Source organism: Lasioglossum baleicum, chromosome 13 (genome assembly GCF_051020765.1).
Source record: "Lasioglossum baleicum chromosome 13, iyLasBale1, whole genome shotgun sequence".
Taxonomy (NCBI): domain Eukaryota; kingdom Metazoa; phylum Arthropoda; class Insecta; order Hymenoptera; family Halictidae; genus Lasioglossum; species Lasioglossum baleicum.
The window spans coordinates 6,574,813-6,593,591 of record NC_134941.1 but is presented as its reverse complement, the minus strand read 5'-3'; the positions used below and the strand labels follow the sequence as shown (position 1 = coordinate 6,593,591).

At 37.2% G+C, this 18,779-nt stretch overlaps 1 protein-coding gene across 5 annotated transcripts in view; it reads right to left on the bottom strand.

Moving 5' to 3' along the window:
• The window catches only part of Alpha-catr (alpha-catenin related), a 126,350-nt gene extending 109,814 nt beyond the window's left edge, over positions 1-16,536 (bottom strand). For 3 of the 5 annotated variants that reach the window (XR_013010363.1, XM_076437458.1, XM_076437459.1), the window contains exon 1: positions 16,345-16,536. Coding sequence is in view for 3 of the 5 variants with exons in the window: in XM_076437458.1 (XP_076293573.1) it covers positions 16,345-16,431 (87 nt within the window). In the remaining 2 variants the exon portion in view is untranslated. The remainder of the gene's footprint in view (positions 1-16,344) is intronic. The other 2 variants (XM_076437462.1, XM_076437461.1) reach the window with 2 other exon arrangements.
• Between the last annotated feature and the right edge of the window lie 2,243 nt (positions 16,537-18,779).

The following is an 18,779-nucleotide window of genomic DNA, read 5'->3' as shown; positions in this document are numbered from 1 at the left end:
GAATTAGTTTAGTAAATAACGTCTAGAAAATATGTTGAAAAAATTCATTTGGTCGGAATTGTGAAAAACAATAGTAAAAATGGATTTTTACGACTTTTTTAGCTGGGCTAATAACGAAAATTTAAAAGATGCGTTTAGTCAACTTGTATAAATTATATACGCTCCGAAAATTTCATGGAAATTGGTTAATTGGTTTACGAGTTATAAACGATCAAAAGTGGTAAAAATCGCAATTTTTCAAGATGTCTGGCCTTTTTACCACTTTTGATCGATTATAACTCGTAAACCAATTAACCAATTTCAATGAAATTTTCAGAACGTATATAATTTCTAAGAGTTGATCAAACGCACCTTTTAAATTTTCGTTATGGGCCCAGCTAAAAAGGTCGTAAAAATCAATTTTTACAATATTGTTATTCACAATTCCGACCAAATGCATTTTTTCAACATATTTTGTAGACGTCACTTACTAAACTAATTTATCTAGCCTTACAGAGAAATTGAAGTCCTTTGACCCATTCATAAAAAAATTATTCTGATTTACAGTGTGTGTAATCAGTTTTGCTCCTAACCTAACTGTATACTAACAAATTTTTCTCATAATTCTATTTTTCCAGATTTCAAGAATAAATTCCATCTTGCATATTCTGTGAAACAACATATACCAATCACATTTTGTGCTCGGTACGCTCAGCGTGCACATTTTAATTATCATGGCATTGTAGCTGAAGAACAGACCAATCAAAAACGACTTAGAGTAGCCAGTCCAATGAATGAACACTTAAGCTGCATGTCTTGAAATTAGTATTCGCAAATCGCTATTTAATTTCCTGAGTGCTATTTCTATAAGATAACTGTGCCATTGTTTAGATCTTACATTCCAGAACACAATTCCAACAATATTTGATGATAGATTACCAATTCTTTGTTCTTTCACAATTACTGAAATTATGCAAATATTTTTATCAGAAATTTTCGAATGAACATCGTTGTTGAAGCACATATTACGATAAAAATTGTATGAAGTTTAAATATTGCATTGTTGTTGTATTCCTCAAAGCAGTAGGTTTTTATTATAAAATATAATTGTTACCCATACGTACGTATGTATATTAAAATACTGTAATTCAGGACCGGTCGTTTTTACTTGTCTCTCGTTACGTCATCCTAATTGCAAGTGTTTATATTCGGAAAGTCACCCAATTAAAAGGTTAAAAATGAGTTCCTATCATAACAGATTAAGTATTTAACACGATCAAGTTATGTTGCTCACCCTGTACATTTCCAACCTGCGTAGGATCGTGCTAAACGATTCGTGCTACTGCAAGTTCGATCGACAGCCTCCTATAGCCTGGACCTTTCTTCGGCTGATATAATAAAGAGAATTCCAGACAATTGTGAGACTTGGAATATTTCTACCGTACGTTCTTCGCCGTGGAACGAATATTTTTTTAGAAAACATGGACAGAGAGGACTGCACAGTCACGGGAAATAGAGCAGCTAAATATCTTCGCTCGAATCGAGGATGGATGAAAATATCAAAGACAAAAGACGTTAAAGCGAGCGTACATGCTGACAGATCAGACTTTTTTACTGGAAGTTGTTTTTGAGGTTGTACGAGACTGATCGTTTCCAAAGGGAAAATTTGGTTTACCAACTTCGATAAAATCGATTGTGTTTACTTCAGCCTTTGCAAGATGATCTTAACGATTTGATAGTTAATTCTTAATTCTTTTTCCCTAGTTTTTTGAAATGGACATATTATGATTAGACGTATTATAAATATTGCTAAATGCTAAAGCTACTATCATATTAATAAATAATTCTTTTATTGTTTCCCTCGTAGACGATAGGTTGTATGTTTATCGTTTAATCACCAAAAGTTACAGTAATTCTCTAACTAAAGTTTAGACTTTTTTGACCTGTTATCATGCCTCTAAAACTTTGTTGACTGTAGGACAAACTATAACTATATGTATGTATAAAATAATATTTAATTGGAATTTTACACGTCAGATAAATTGAAGGACAAATATCCGCGCCAACCGCCATTGAAACAATTTTGTGAAGCGTCCTAGTCCACGAGCGATGGAAGCTACGTTTTTTAAATAAATGGAACTGAACAACTTTTGTTCCATATGATCTCAGTATATCCTCTCATAGGTCAAAATGCAAGTGAAATGTCACTCCACTGGAAGTCTATAAATGCTTTATTAAAAAGTTATAGCAAAACTATAAAACCTACGGGGCTACGATAATACTCTTCCGTTTACACGGAAAGTCACTCAGCCTGAAAATTCCAATTTAATAAAACTTGTCGTGTAGGTAGAGCATAATGAAGTATGCAGGGAACAACTTTTTCGAAGGAAAGTCACTCTGAGAGAGTGAAATGATTCCTCGAAATTTTCACTTTTTTTATCGTAACTTTGTTATAGTTTGCAATAGTGCAAGCCTTTAAATACGTGAAACTAATCAGTGTTCAATGCCCTATCAACTTAGTAAAACAATCTGACAAAAACATATCTAAACAAATAAATCTTGTAATTTTGCATTAGGTAATAAAAGTTCACACGTACAACAAATTTTAATATTTTACTGTGTAATAAATGGAAAATTATATTTCTGCCAATACACCAATTTTGCCATGAATGGTTGCCTTTGTACTCGGACTCCCATGCCTTTGAGTGACGTTTCATTTTATTTACTTTGATCAGCATGTATGTAAAATGCTATTTTCCTTTGTACAGACAGAACAGTGCTTTGAGATAAAAATACATAATTAATAGACTATGCCAAAAATAATAGGCATAATCAACATACTAGTAGGCAGCATCATTAATCATAAATTATTTAATATGTTTTTATAAACAAATATAATACATACATAGAGAAACAAATAAAAATTCTAAAACACCTGTGATCATGAAAGTAATCATTTAAAGACAAAAATGAACATTGCAAGAAACCGAGAATGCCGTCACATTATATTCATCTGGTCAAACTTATTATAACATAGATTACAAAGATTAATAAACAAATTTTTTTATAAATATTTTGCTTAGATTTTTAGTGTTGCAAGTAGTTGCAAACTAAACAGAAGTGTTTCCTGAACAACTAGCACCGAATAATAACTGGACGTGCAAGGTTCGTAAAAATTTGCACGTTTGTAATCGGATTGAAAGACAGTGGAAAATACCAGTCTGTGTTTGTCACGGATCCTTTCAGCAGATTAAAAACAAACTCGATCTGTGTTAAATTCGATCCGTCCAATTTTGTAAAAACTGATCTAAAAAAAGTTGAACACGATAGGGATGGTAAAATTACCATAGGGATAGTAAAAATGATATATTACTAATTGAATCATCGCTAGACTGCGGATTTTATGCATTTATGACAAAAATGAGTAGGTGTAATTCCAAACAGGAGAAAGATTAAAAGAGTATAACAACGCCGATATACTATTTTTAACATATAAAAATCATTAATGAGAGAAACAAATTTTTTCTTAACCCCTATGGCTTGCAATTGATGTATACAAGTTTTATTTTGCATAAAGATCGCATATTTAAAGTTCAGTTTGAAAGTTAAGTTTTGGTATACTCGACGTCTACGAAAGAATATCTTCGAGACTTCCGGTTTATTTTTGCGCGTGGATGCTATTTCGGACTGCGCTTCGTGTAACTGGTCGTCGCGGTTGCTTTTCAAGTGTATATCTGCTGGGCTTATCTTGATAATTTCGCGACTAGATGAAAACATTTTGATCGCCACCGCGAGATAGACATTGCCGCGTGGAAACCAGGTGTGCATTCGGTCCGATACCGACAGTAAATGCGACGCGACGCTTTCAGATTTTTTCCCAGGCCCTTTTCCCGAAGCTTTCACGGATTCCGGACGACATGAAATTTTTATGTGTCATCCACTTAAGATGCGGTAGAAAATACAGCTGCCGATTATGCTCGCGGTGCTCGCAGATATGAGCAATTTATATGGAGCACTGTTATGTGAACATAGAGAACGATAAAACCGAGACACAACCGTTTCTGGCGGGACCAAAAGAGAGAGCTCGCGTACCAAATTGAAATTTTCCGAGTTTGCTGTTAATGGATTAATGGGCTCGACGGAGCATATTACAAAGCTTTCAATGTAATTGTCGCGTTATCACGGACCAGTTTGAAGTGTATCGACGATTGAAATTTTTTAAACCGTGCCTCTCAACCAGTTTGATCCGGTAATTGGTTAAGTTGTTGCAACAAAATTCTCCCATTTTCTGTTAATACGTATATTGTAATGTGTAGGCAGCGGATTTTATGCATTTATGACAAAAATAAGTAGGTGTAATTTAAAACAGTAAAATTATTTTGAACTTATTAAACATATTAAGAAAGAAAATAAATGTCTACTTCACTCGAGATTGTTACGATTGTTAAGATTGTTTAGTTTTGCATACATATGCGCAGACTTGGTTGGAAGAGCACTTCATAAACATAAAGTTTGTTTTCATGATCGCTGTATGAATATTTACAAGTGAACACGGTTGCAGACGTGAATAACTTGAACGAGTGACGTTAGTATGAATTCTGCAACATGTGACGATTTGCAGAAACAAAAAATCGAGTACAGTGGCTCCAAAAAGTATTTGAACGCGTTCCATGTTTCGAAAAATTGTCGACATTTAGACTACTGTAATATCGTAAAAAATAATCGCATCTTGAGGAGTCTACCTTCATATAACATCGTTCATTTTCGTCTGAATACTATAACCTGAAACGTCTATGGAAGCATTAGAAAATTTTCTTTCCTGAATTTATCACAGATTTAATGATTACAACTTCCCCTTTACGGCCATCCCTTAAAACTAGAACTTGATGGACTGTGAAAAGTAGAGGCTTTAAGCTTGAAAATGAGCACACAAGTTCATTCCTATGCGATTCTTTTTTACGAAATGATAACAGTTTAGAGATCACCGAGTGTTCAAATATTTTTTGATACCACTGGAAATCTTTATGTTTTTATTAATCTCAATAAAATTTTTATTGAATTCAATTTGGCAGAGATTTGATCAAACACAGGTAAATTAAATTATAAATGTCGATTCAATAGAGGATTTATTGAAATTCAATGGGGCACGAATGTAATTCCTTTCCCACTTGAAATGTAAACAATTTCTTGTGTAATTTGTACAATATTTTCAAATTACAGTATTATGGATTAATTTTCGAAACTGTGAAAAATTTGTTCCCTTACATTTTCAAATTTAATGTTTGCACTCGTTGCTCTAATTATTTCGTTATTGCAAAATTTATGAAGTCGTGAAGAATATCTGGAAATATTTTACAGATTTAGTATAGTGATGGAAATGGAAATAGAAATCGACTCAGAATTCGACGTGGCGAGCATTTCTTAAATTTTGATGGTTCAATAAATTCAGGTCGACTCTACAGAAGTTGCGACAAATTTCAGCAGAAATGGAATTTCACAAAGGGCAGAGATAGCAGACAAATCGGCGCACGAAGGAGCACGACCACTGCGGTGGAGACCACATTTGAGATAAAGCAAATAAGGGTGATATATATTCTTGGGAAATACTCTACCACGATCTGGAATTATCTGTAGTAACGTTATGAATAATTTCGATAAATCCGCTCTCTTGAACTCATTGTTTTGTCATATATTTAATAATACAGTCATGACTAGACAGAAAAATTGCATTTATCTTCAGAATTTCATAGTGATTTATACGATTCAAGATAGCCCCTTTTTATAAAATGTTAAAAAATACATTGTTAACTGCATAGCTATAAAAATAACATATTTACAGAAAAATAGAAAATAAGATATATTTCTTCTTTTTCATAATAAAATCTGAATATCAATTTTTGGGTGTACAAATGGAAAAGATAAACATTAAAAATATTTCCAGTGTCCACTAACAGTGAGATAGCAGAGTTATATTAATAGTCTCTTGGTGGTTAATTTTAGAATTTAAAAAGCTTATTAGACATGCACAACTGATAATCTGTTAACTCGAGAAAAACAAACACATAAATCTAGGCCCTGACATTGCGTGAGATTTCGTGATAAGTTAATTGCCGTTGAGAATACAACGACGGAATGTGTCCTGATGAAGTCCAAACTACTTGCACTTAAACACTCGCTTAAAAACTAGTAATGTCCTGGTCAATATTAATGTGACTACCGTTTTAATACTAACAAAAATTATGTATCAAATAATACTCTAAAAAAGACGTGCAATAAGAATTTTAATTTTGACTGAAGATACCAAAAGGTGGATCGAACCAGGTTTCAGTGACGTCGGATAGATCAGCGGTCAATATTAGTTTGTTCGATAGCTCCTGACATATTTACCCTCCGTGTAATCGAAGAATATCTACGTTGCATATATTACATTCGGGCTATTTGCCGACATCAGTGTGCACAGAACTTCAAAAGCGGAACGTATTAAATCGACATTGTACTTCTCAATCCCTTTTGAGAATAATGGGTTCAAAATGTCATTTTCCACGTGTATTTACCTTCTTTAAATAACTATGCAGTGAATCAAATCGTGTCCATTACAACACCCTATTAACATGTGGAAAACTATCAATATGTTTGATGTTTGTTTCCGCTTTACAACAGCTGCAATAGAATGCCTTCCTAACAATCATCAATTACACATATTCGCAAGCAAGAAACATTGTACAGTCCATTAAATAAATAACGTTCCAGCAAATGAGTTGTTCACACAGTCACGAATGTAAATACATTTATTGACCTCATGCTTTTTGAAATATGTTTGTTTCGTTAAAGCAAACTTTACTTTTAGTCTAATTAGCTTCAGAATAGATTTTCATCTAATTACAACGCCTGCAGGGACTAATGAAAGGTCTGCGAGCGATCCTCTCTCGTCGTAACGTCGAAACACATCATCGAAGTTAATTCGTAGGATGTGGCATGAATGCTACAAAGACGTAAATTGCTCGGAGGCATCCTAATGAAATGACGTGTAATTCGATATCTACTAACTACCTATTCTACAAATTCTGCCCTTTGTAGAATTTATCGAATGTAACGTTTCGGTTACGAAGACGGTAGAATATGCACAATTATCCTGGAGCCCTGTCAAATACCCTTAAACGGAGCAGTCCTCTTGCAAACATTCGCGAAGGGTTGGAAACTAGCCTAATGAAACCGTGAGAAAATGCTCTGAGAGAAGGCTTTAATAGATACCCGAAGTACTGTGCAACCATTTAGTAGACATATTTCGTCTCTACTAAACTCGGATAATAGTTGATGGAAATTTGAAATTCTTTGAAGCTGAAAATGCATTAAGATTTAGTTCATACCAAATCATAATATAGTGGTAAAAATGAGTAGATCAAATACAAGACAATAAAACATTTTAAACAAATTCAAAATACTGTTGCATTGTTGTCAAGTCACTAAAATTATTTAAAACACAAATAAATATCCCAGTAGGTTAAAGGTTTCCTATTTTGCATAAAATCGACAGTGATAAAAGACTGTACAAAGTTTCAGAAGAGGAATCTCGAGAACAAAGGATCTATCAATGATTAGCTACAAACGGCTATTAGCATTATCGGTCAATCAAGAGTCAAGTTTTCAACGTTACGGATAAAGATCCACAGAATTTCGCAGGCTCGAAACAACTTCGCCGAGATCCTTTAATAACGCTCACCCATCGACTTAAAATTCCTAGAGAGTCTGAGTTTTAGTGACTTTACCGGGAATCTTAAGGCCGGGAGCATTTCGGGGTCGTAGATTACAGTTCACTGCGCACACTTGTCAGGAAAAGTTCTATCTTTCAGGTCTCACAGTCATAGTAACGCCTGAGCGATCGAAATTACGTCGAGTCACGTCCGACTAAAAAATTAACCTCTCGCCCTTCCATAGCTTATCACGTTCAATTTGAAATAAATCATGATGCACCGGCGTGCAAAATTAAAGAACCACTGAATTGTTCATTGAGAAATTCGCGTTCAAACTGTCAAAACTTCGTGACAGAAACTCATTCCGATTTACGATTCAAATTTTTATGGAAACAAACTCACTAAAACTGAACACATTTCCCTCGTATTCGAGGGAATGTGGAAAAAATTTTTAAATCCACTTTCTTTGGGTGGACATAAAATTTTGATTCTGCATTTTCGATCTATTTCTTTTTTACGAGAAATCGATCTCGCCCCAGTTGCATCACAAGTAGACTGTGGAAAATGTAAATTTACATTTATAGAGGCAAATTTAACGAAACTTAAAATTCGAAGACAGTAGTTGAGATGACTGGTTCATAGGATGCGAAAATTTATGTAGAATTGCATTTATATAACGAATTTTGGAAAAAGTTCAATGAAATGTCTTGCCCTATCGTAGCGATCAATAAATCAAGAATTCAATGAAACTGGATTCAACATTACGAATCGTGCAGTTCACAATTTCGGCAAATGAATAAAGTTCTATAATACAATTCAGTTTGTAATCAATCTTTGTATTTTTTGAATAATTAGAAGCAACAAAGACAATCTCAAAGAATATGAAATAGGAAAAGGCTGAAAGATTGATGTTTGAAAAAATCCAAGAAGAAAAATCTAATGTCCAAACAAATGCTGCGTATCAAATGAAGGATGTGTGATTTTGGGAGAAAGTACGAAATATTCGGAGACAATTTGACACTTCGAAACCACATTTATCGGTCTCAATTTCCCATTTATAGCCGAGGACAGACACTGCGGAAGTCTGAGGCCATAGTCAGCGATCGTAACATGCCAGTAATGGATCAGTGTGGGGTTAGGTCGAAGATCGAGGTTAATTGAAGTGTTCAAGTGCGGCACTCGAGGAATTCTCAGTAGATATTGCTGGTTTACGAGCGTGTCGCCGTCATGGCTGTCGTCATCACTTGGACTTTTCTACTGAAGCTTCTTTTTTTCGATGAAACTTTTCGCTCTGGGCTTTAGACGTGTGTATTAAACACACAGCAAACAATAAATCCCGAACGTTCATTAGGAACATGCTAATTTAATTGAAGAAGCAGCATACACACAAAAATTGCAGCTATCTTCTAAAATGTTATTTTCTCTTGTTACTGTATTTCTGGCGACAATTTTGTGCCAAGTAATGAGATAAACCCCCTTAAAATTGATAATGGCTGAAACCGAGTTGGAAATACAACGAATTCTACAGAGTGTCCCAAAATGTTGTATTTCATTGAAAAGGGTGATTCTTTTGAAACAACTTTTTCCTTTACGAAAATGTTCTCCGCGGCTTCGTTACGGAATTATTAACGAAAAACACGAACCAATCGGAGCGCGGCTATTACGGACGGATTCCGGCTCGGCCAATGCCAACGCCCGGCTCAGCGCGAGTCTTAGTAGCCGCGCTCTGATTGGCCAGTGTTTTTCTTGAATAACTCCTTAACGAAGCGGCGGAGAACGTTTTCGTACAGGAAAAAGTTGTTTCAAACGACCTTAGGAATCGCTCCTTTTAAGGAAATACATTTCTGGGACACGAGTGGGAAACGAGATGCGGATATAGTAACACGTAAACTCGAACGTGTTTTATAACAACCTAGAATTATTCAGTTTTGCGGAAATATTCCAACAGCATCTCCCGCATAGCTGTCGAAAATATTTCGTACGTAATCTCGAAATACCGAAAGCGTTTCGAATGCACATAAATTAAGTCGCAGTCCATTTCTGTGGTTTGTAGAATATCTTGGGCCAAATATAATACGTTACATCGACAGAAAATACAGGATTATATGACATTCCAGCAAACATTTCCTGTCACAGTAACGGGATACCTATCTTTGAATTCCGCCCTTTCTGATCCGGAAATAAGCGCACACAGACAAAAATAAAAATATTATGTAGTATACGACGTGTTTGAATTTCCTCGAGAGATAAATAGAAGTTTAAAGCTTTCGAACGATGAGATTACAACCTTTTATACGTTTAATGGTTCGTATAAATTTTATAAGTGGAAATCTATGTCAATGCTATGACAGCTCGTTTAGCGCCTAATTTGCATTTACGGGTGACAGCGGTTGATGGGTAGGCCACAGTCATTAATCTTAGCACATCAATGATATCAGGGCTTGAGGTCAAAGTTAGACGGAACAATCATTGAACTGTTTCAGGAAACTGTATTTGCCTAAATTAACGACGATGATGATTAACAAAAAATACAAACTGTTATGTAATCACTAGACTGCGGATTTTATGCATTTATGACAAAAATGGGCACGCACAATTTAAAGCAGTGGGCATGGTACAAAAATTTAAGGACATCAATCTATTAGTTGCAACTTAATAGGATAATTAAAAGAAGAATAGAATTTTTATTTGGCTCTTGTGTCCTGCAATCAATGCGAACATTTTTTATTTTGCATAAAGATCCGCAGTCTAATCACTAATACCGATCTTGAAAACTTTCTGTAAACTGATAGAAGTTATTCATATAACACTCAGTTAGGGTAAACTTTACTTTACCGGACTCAAAATTAGTACCTTCCTTCTACGAATTATGATATATTTGGTATGTAATCCAGTAGATTTGTACCCAGCGCGAATGCAGATCGAAGTTTCGAATCTCTTGGATCAATAGTTGATGAGCTATGGTTGCTTAAAGTCTTTACTAATTTGTACGATGAATGGCTTTAAATTGAACTGTTTGCACGCGAGATATTGTTAAATAATGTAGAATTCCGATGTTGCGTTCGATAATCGAGGTTTTAGCGCGTATTGTGAATTAAACGAGTAAATATGCTCCGAATGGTGTCGTGTTTGTTTCATCGATATACATAATCCCATATCATGTTATATGTATTTCTCGATGATCGAGTTTCTGGGTCCCTGAAGTAGTAGGATTAATCTGTTCACACATCTCGTGCACATCTTTTCCACAAATATCGAGGCATTACTGTAATTCAGTCATTAAGTCACTAAAAATTTCATTTTACTTCAAGTACTTTATCTAATCTTTCTAAAAAATCCATTGCAAAATGAATGCTATTTAAAAAGCGTCTGAGAAATGTTGTTTGCAGTTCAAGTAGCTAGGCTGGTGTTTCCCAGTGCTTTGAAGGGAGCCCGAGCCATGCGATACCGCAAGTGAACAAGTGAAATTATTTAATTCCATAGCGCGTACGGTTTAATTCACCGTAGTAAATCATTAAACCTGCCAGCGACGATGTACTACTGATCGATCAACGTCAGCGGTGCGAAACAACGAGTACTTTGGAGCGCGTGAGGTCGAAGAAACCAGGCTGCAAACGGAACGATAGCGGTCTACCAACAAATCGACCGGCCGATGGTCAATAAAACATTGACCGCAACTCGGCCACTCTAAAACCGTGGTGCAAGGGAAAAGTCTGCGCGAAAGGTGTAGGTCGAAGGTCTCTGTCAGGGAGAGCAAAGGACGGAAAGGGAAAAGGAAAAAGTAAAAAGAAGAGAGGTGCGGAAGAAGGAGGAAGCTAGGGGCGGCCAGACGGGGCTCTAACAAGTGGCTGCAGTTCGTAACGATCGCCTTCTCTGCCATGCACTAGACACTCGTGCGCTTTCTCTATCTGAGAGGTTTAACCAATACACAACAATTTCTTCGCGTTCTTTCGCGAGCAAACGTGTACGTGTGCGTACCAACATCGTCCTGCCAACGCTTAACACGACACAAAGGTTCCCCCTTGCCTTGCCATGGGTCTCTTTTCACTTCGAAATCATTTTATTTTCGCCGCGGCACATTACCACCGATCGTTTCATCTGGTTCGACTATGCTTGACCCACTACCTAGTAATTACTTCTTGTATCTCTTTCGCGGGAACATCCGCCATTTTTAACGATCTCGAAATAGTGTACAGGAAATCGCGCGGATTTTTCTGCGAAATAAAAATTGTTTGCCTTCGTTTTCTGCAAGCAGTTTTAAATTTTTTGATATGGTTTTTCTATTAAATCTACATATAGAAGTTTTATAAATGTTAAGGCTCGCAGTGGAAGTGTAGAACATTATAAATATCTGACATATTTTTTAAATTCGTTAACTGATTTTACTATTTTGCTTTTGATCTACTCATGAAAAATATAGAAGTCCTGTAAATATTAATCACGTCAGAAGTGGTGAAAATTCGAAATGCCTAAAGACAATGAATGCACGACTACTATAATTATATCACGCCATTGGTCAAAGAGATATGTATATTACAAAAATAATGTTAGTAAACACAAATTTAAAATATAATTTACTTTAGTTCGGGATGACGGGTGTTTAATGTCTCGAGTTTTTTGTTTCGATACTTCAAGCTCAATCTAATAAAGCTACAGAAGGCTCCATCACGCAAGATTATCGAGTAACGTTTATCAAGGTTATATTGCAATATCACATAAGATATTTTAGATAATTACTGAGGAAGTAAAACCTATAGAATTGATAGAGAATTTCCAGAAAAAAAAGTTGATAAGGCTTGGGATCAATGAAAATATTTTGCGATGCTAAGAAGTATTCTGTTTTCCCAGTAGATTTTGAAGTTCAATAAAGAGATCGATATATTGAAGTTGAATCGATGTTACGTTGCGCCGCAAATGCATTTTCGAATTTAAGGCTGTTTACGATATCCCATGCAGAATGAATACATTTGACATCGGACGAATAGAAGGAATACATGAATATGAAATGCACTGAGCATTTATGTGTCTACATCGCGAGCGTGTACGGAATTTTCAATAAGTGGAAACGATTCCATTGTTACGTTTGGAAGCTGTTTACATTTCCTTTGTTCTTGCGTTTTTCCTACGCGAAGGACGCACGCTTCGGAAATGTCAATACTTAATGCTTCTAGATCCCATAATCGTATATTTAGAACCTGTACACATATTATGAAACGTAGAAATATTCAGTTAATCAAAACCCTCATGTCAATAACTGGGTACCCACAGACTCAATTTCTTTTTAAAACTTTTTAAATATTTTTATTAACAAATAGCAAGATTAATCACGTTCAAAATGGAGTAAGTGCATAGAGAGTGAGGCAGATTAATTTGGAGGGTAATACATATTTGTAGACTGCGAATTTTTATTTTTTTTTTTTTTTATGAAATTAGCTGGGTGAAATATAAAACAATAAAATATGATAATATTGTAATGTTGATTTTAACGTATCAAAATTATTAAGAGATGAATTACAATTTCATGTAGCTTTCTACAATGAATGCAGCACATTTTTATTTTGCAATAAAGATCCGCAGTCTAGATGCATTTTAGTTTGTAAATAATCAGTAAATACGCGAAGAGAGAGCTACGAATTTTAATTTGCACGCCTAATTAAATATCGAAGAATGCTTTCACATAAAAGTTCAAAATAATGAGATACATATTTCTGTTTTCAGAACGTTCGATCATTGACCAATCCATCGAATCTCTAATGAGACGTGTAAATATTCAAATGTCGGATCGAAAGTGTTTGTTCAATCATGGCCACTGATTACTAAATTAAGTGAGTCATGATGTACAGAGAATCCACTAGAACCTGTTCGTTTGCACTTCTGACTTCGCAAACGATGTCTTTTGTGGAGCGGAGCTCCGTATTTGGCGACTATTTCGTACACAAAGTAGTCAAGTCTTAGGATGACAAAGATAAAAAGCGATCGTCAACTCGGGTTTCCTTTAAAGACACGTCTGCTTTGAAACGAGCTTCAAGGAGGAAGCGGGTTACCTCTAATTCGATCAAAGGGGCAGTAACCCTTCGATGTTACTCGCGCTTCAATACTTGTTCTAAGAAGTTCTTAAAGCAAATAATACTTCCTACGTTGCGACATATTTTCTAAGAGTTCAATACGTAACTACACCCTCCCGCCGCAATCTATTAATTTTCAATCGTATGCGTGTGTTTTCTGATCACCTTATATTGTTTTCTAGCAAACTGATCTATTAAGAAGTTCGAGTGATTATAAAAAATACGCGGGGTTGTCTAAATATGTCGACAAAATCTTATGTCGTTTCCTGTAAATTTCTTTTTATCATTCGTCGATATTTGTGGTTAGTACTTCTATTCAGAGAACGCCGATATTATCACGTTTCAGTATGATCACCCGAAATAGACTGTACAACCTACATTGAAGTACCCAATACTGAAATAAAAATAGATTCAACACGTGTTCAATAATATAAACGATTTCTTAGTCAAGTGAACACTGCTGCCTAGTCAGAGAACTGGATACTCGATATTAAACATCACCTACAAACTCTTTACTTGAAAAAAATAGTTAAACCAATACATATGTATGTTAGAATCATACATTGTCCTACTCGGGCCAATATTAATTTCATCTTACAAGCTGTTCCTACAGATTCAAATATAGATGAGAAACAATAGCAATTTCTAAATGATCAATTTATAGAAAAATTCTGCTTCAATATTAAAGACTGTTGCGAACCTTCTGATTTCTTATGTAAAAAATTGTTCCATGTGCTAACAGCTCTACTTAAATTGATTTCCTAAATGTTTGAATATTGTAAAATTTCCAGTATCACAATGCTTGCAGACGAAAATTAAGAGATTCCTAAAATAAAAAATGGGACAGAAGATAAAAATATTAATTTAGTCGGAACATGTCGACGTCACTCATAATTCTACGAAAGTACGAGAAAAAAACCGAAATCGCGTTTGACAGTGATTCTACTCCGAAATTAGTATTCCAGTTTACGAAAAAACAAACAAACCGCCCGTCACGTGCGCGCCGTTTCATTAATCACACGAGCGAAGTTTCTCACAAAACAATGTGCGCCGCTAAACATAACGTGCACTATTTATAGTGTAAATATATTTACATCATTCGAATTTTCTGCTCAGATAGTCTTGTACACAAGCCGAACGGAACTGTCCAACGTCTCGGAAATTCATGTTGTATGTTCCTCGAAACATATTTTTTTACATTGCCGACGAGTTGACAAATAATAAAAATATATCCCCGAGAGAGAACACTGCTCCGACTAAACCTCTGTCAAAAATAAATTTTGGGAGTGAAAGAATGCAATAAATTGTAGCAACAATTGTGGCCATTTGTTGACCGGCATAGTGAGGTTGTAATAGTGCGGCGAATTCGCACATGTCATACGGAAAATTTGAAGATGTTTATAAATATTCCCTTGATAAATGATGAAAAGAAATTTGAATATACTTTCGTCGAAACTAAATTTTTACTAGGAAAGTTAAAGACCGCTACGTAATCGCACCGGTGCAAATCGCGTTTGTTGTCGAGCGAAGTGGGGTGGCAATAGTGCGGCGAATTCGCACGCGCTCCACTAAAACATTTTTGACGTTTGGTACATTCGTCGCCCCTTGACGTTCGCCGCGTGCTTTCGCGTGAGCATTTGTACACACGCAATTCGGTGGCGCACGTGTTCGGCGACGGTTGCACAACAGCAAATATTCGTGGTAACTTTCTGAAAGCACGAAATCGACGCCGCAATACGAAACACGTTGGTCACGTGACTTCCGCGGAAAATATATATACGTGTGTAGGCACACACGGTATGCTTATACGTCGGACGACATATACATGTACACATACATATCGATAGCTGAGATAAAGTACGAGAAAAGAAGAGAATTGTCAGAAACGGGGAGGGAGAAAGAGAGAGATAGAGACAAAGCAGAGAAATACGAAAATATCCGTCTGGGCGCGTGGCAGCTACGACCGCTCGATGAAACGAAGCACATGCCCGGCGTGGGAACTGTCAAATAACCCGGCGGTTACTCGCTAAACTACCGAAAACCACGAAGCTTCGATAAAAGCGTTTTTCGTTACAATGCCAATCGATATCGATGTAATAGTTGATCGTACACGCGTCTCCTTTGTAAAGTAACCCTTAATCCCTCGCGTACACGCTCCTTTCGCATGTATCCATCCCGCTCCGACCGACCGGTCCGGATCGTCTTTCCTCATCGTACACGTTTCTCCCTCTCTTTCATCGCCGTAGCTCCTCTTGATTTCCTCCCCACCTCTCTCGCTCACTCTGTCCCACTCTCTTTCTCTCTCTCCCTTTGACGAATATATACATGCACCCGGTTCACGGTACGTACAGAGACACATGTGCAAACACCACACGCACACCGAGGATCGTGAACACGAATACAGAAGCACGGTTGTAGTATAGACGATGCCGAGTGTCGTGCAACAGAACGTAACGGGGTATCGAGGAAAGCCGGGGTCGTAGGAAAACCTTAACCTATCGGCGGGTTGAAAGGTTAGGAGGGCTGTAAGCGGCTTAAATAAAACAGACGACCAATTGATTAGAGCACAAGAACGGTCTTTTTGTCCGGTTTCCGATTAATTGTCTTACCTGCTTGACTAGTGGGAGTAGTGTCTGTTCTATGCTACGGGTCTTAATCTCTAGGGTGGTTGGGTCTACGGGCTCGGGTGTCGCCATGATTCGAACACAACTCCGCGCTCCGTAGACTCGAACCGAGCCTAGAGAGTTCGTTGCACCCCTCTCGCTTCTCGTGCCTTACCACTACTCCCTCGCAGCCGTCGAGCTTTTCCACTTATTTCCCTAGAACACCCCTCTACCCAAACTTCCACCAATAGCGGGGTTAGCAGCCGACGATGACAGCGACACCCTGCAATGACGACAAGATAGCAGAAACTTAGCGTGCTGAAGCTGACAGACAGGCGCGCCACGGCAAAGACCGTCCACGCGGTGCCATCTGGAAATTCAGATTGGAGTTCGCACAGTGGTTTGGGCGGCCGATCTAGCAGTTCACACTAAAAAGGCTAAACTTACCGAACGTCGGCCAAATCGGATTGAGCTGAAATTTTGCACATAGGTTTCATTTGTATTAAAAACATGTTTCCCAAAAGGAATTTTTGCCGACTCGAAAAAAATTTCTTGTCATTTTAATGTCATTTTCTACCTTGGGCTGACCACCGCACCGACGAGATACTTTCACAGACGAGATCTCGTCGGAACAGAAATATATTGAAGAACACAGTAAGATTATGAGTTAGATCAAGACTTCACTGTAAAGAATTAGATGGCAAGGTGGTCAAGGGAGTGCTTGTCGATATCGTTGGCAAAAGGAATTATTATAAACATTAAACAGCTAGAATTAATAAAATAAATTAATACGTGCGAACATTCATGGTTTAAAAATTATTCTGTATCTCGTTTTATTGCCTATTTTTACAAAATAAATTAGATGGCAAAGTGATCAAGGTAGTGCTCGTTAACATCATTAGCAAAAGGAATTGTTATAAACATTAAACAGCCAGAAATAATAAATTTATCTGTGAATTGTATCGAATAAATTAATCCGTGCGAATGTTATGGTTTAAAAGTTATGCTGTGTCACGAAAACTATTAGCCACTTTGACTAAAAAATTAGGTGGTCAGATAGCCAAGGGATTGCTTGTGGACATCGCTGTAAATAGAATTGTTATAAACATTAACCAGCTGGAAATAATAAATTTTTCAATAATTGTCACGGCGATCGACATCGATCGATATTCGGCGGAGTGGGGGGCAGCGCTCGAGCTCGGCGGCTCGGCAAGAGCTCTCCGTCAGTCAATCAGTCGGGCGGGGGGAAGCGGCGTGAGCGGACGTGCTGCGGGACCAGAAGTGTCAGGAGGACCGGAGGAGTCAGAGGTGGACAAGGGGTCATCTACAGTTACCCTGGCCTACCTTCAACTGTTCATTCAAGGAACAACGGTAAGTTTGATTACTAATATTTTTCAAAGCTTCCTTTGTCTTTTCAAACTTGTCCTTCATACTTTTGAAATTTTCATCGAGACTTTCGATGAAGACTATCGAGTCTTCTTAATCAATTTTATTCTTTATAAAAATTACATTTTGAACGCCCCACTCGTATGCAGAATTATAATTGCTCTTGTGAGCTACTTCGTTGGTTGTTTTCGCACTCGTGTGCGGGGTTATAGTTATTCTCACGAGCTGTTTCGCTGGTTGTATTCGCACTTCTGTGCGGGGTTGCAATTGCTCTCATGAGCTGGTTCTCTGATTGTATTCGCACTCATGTGCGAGGTTATAGTTATTCTCATGAGTTGGTTCTCTGATTGTATTCGCACTCATGTGCAGTATTAAAATTGTTCTTGTGAACTGGTTCGCTGGTTACATTCGCACTCGTGTGCGTGATTTAATTCCGTAGTCAACTGCATTGTTTCTAAATACGATTAGTCTGTTTCAGCTAGATTACAACAGCCGGCTGCTAACGAAGACGACACACCGAATGAAGAGGACACACCAACGAAGAGGAAGAAGACTGCAGTGTATTTTTAAGTTAGTTATATATTTGATCTACATATGAAGATTATATATCTTCGTTGTAAATATGTCGAGTAATTATTGCCGTAACTTCACTTTGCTCGACTCGTATTTTAGACTCCGACACAGCCTTCTGCTGTGTCGAACCTTGCTTGCATGTACCAGACCGGTTGGAGCCGGTATTCGGCGTCGATACATTGAGAGGCGTGGCTCAGCGAGATCTGTTCACTCGTGTAGCCATGCTACAGTGTCCTCTCTATTCGTCATCCTACCAGAGTTCACCTCAACTTGTGTTGCTTGGTGACAGGTAGTTGGTAGAGAAATGGGATATCGTTTGAACACTTCTCACTGTCCATTTCTCTTGGTGAGGACACGTCGGGTATCGGCTCTGACCGGAGCTGGTCTGCAAGCATTGTACGCGCCGCGTCACCTTCGAACCACAGCCTTCTGCTCTGGTTCGCTCTTGTTTCTCACTTTGAAAGAATCAGAGCCTTCTGCCT